Source organism: Cariama cristata, unplaced genomic scaffold (genome assembly GCF_000690535.1).
Source record: "Cariama cristata isolate BGI_N322 unplaced genomic scaffold, ASM69053v1 scaffold29530, whole genome shotgun sequence".
Taxonomy (NCBI): domain Eukaryota; kingdom Metazoa; phylum Chordata; class Aves; order Cariamiformes; family Cariamidae; genus Cariama; species Cariama cristata.
Window position 1 is genome coordinate 1,357 of NW_009593420.1, and position 951 is coordinate 2,307.

At 66.9% G+C, this 951-nt stretch overlaps 1 protein-coding gene across 1 annotated transcript in view; it reads right to left on the minus strand.

The window, feature by feature from the left end:
* Positions 1–951, minus strand: part of LOC104169489 (hexokinase-3-like) — a gene marked incomplete at both ends in the record, with an annotated part of 4,180 nt that overhangs the window by 1,293 nt on the left and 1,936 nt on the right. The window contains 3 exon segments of the mRNA XM_009710417.1: positions 4–210; positions 559–698; positions 776–947. Of these exon segments, the coding sequence (XP_009708719.1) occupies positions 4–210; positions 559–698; positions 776–947 (519 nt within the window).

The following is a 951-nucleotide window of genomic DNA, read 5'->3' on the forward strand; positions in this document are numbered from 1 at the left end:
CGCACGGGAGACAGGAGCAGGGTCTGGGCAGCGGCCTCACACCCCAGGGCCCTCCTCCCCATCCCCCTGGGACCAGAGCCACCCCCTCACCTTATCCAGGCCCAGCTGCTGACAGGGGAAGGAGAAGGTGAAGCTGAGTGGCAGGACCTGATCCATCAAGTCCTGCTTCAGCTGGAAGTCCATGATGCACTCGATGATGTGGTCGAAGCCCTGCCGAGAGTGGCCATGGTCAGCAGGGCCCAGGCTGGGGCGATGCCGCGGGGGCTCTGCCCGCCCCATCCCAGGTCCATGGGCAGCAAGGGGGGAGGCAATTCCCACCCCAACGCCCTGTCCCTTAGTCATGGTTCTTTGGCCTCACCGCCTCGCCGGTGCCCTGCATGACAGCGGTTGGGATGACGTAGATCTCACTGGCCATGCGGATGCCGTCCTGTGCCAGGGCCCAGGCTGGGGCGATGCCGCGGGGGCTCTGCCCGCCCCATCCCAGGTCCATGGGCAGCAAGGGGGGAGGCAATTCCCACCCCAACGCCCTGTCCCTTAGTCATGGTTCTTTGGCCTCACCGCCTCGCCGGTGCCCTGCATGACAGCGGTTGGGATGACGTAGATCTCACTGGCCATGCGGATGCCGTCCTGTGCCACGCGCACCACCAGCACCCGGAAATTGGTGTCCCCCAGGTCCAACGCCAGGAATTCGCCTCGCTCTGTGGGTAGCCAGCACAGGGCATCAGCGGGGCCATGGCCTTCCCGGCACCCCCTTCCCCAGGCCCCCGGCCCTCACCGGTGCCATCAGGCATGCCACGGACATAGGTGGGCAGCATGCGGACAGAGGGCTTGGCATTGCTCTCCCTGCCCAGCCCCAGCTCCATCTCCCTCCTCATCAGTGCCTGGATGCGCTCCAGGTCAGCATGGCTGAGCCGCAGCGGGGCCAGCAGCCGGTCCACCTCGCTGCGCTGG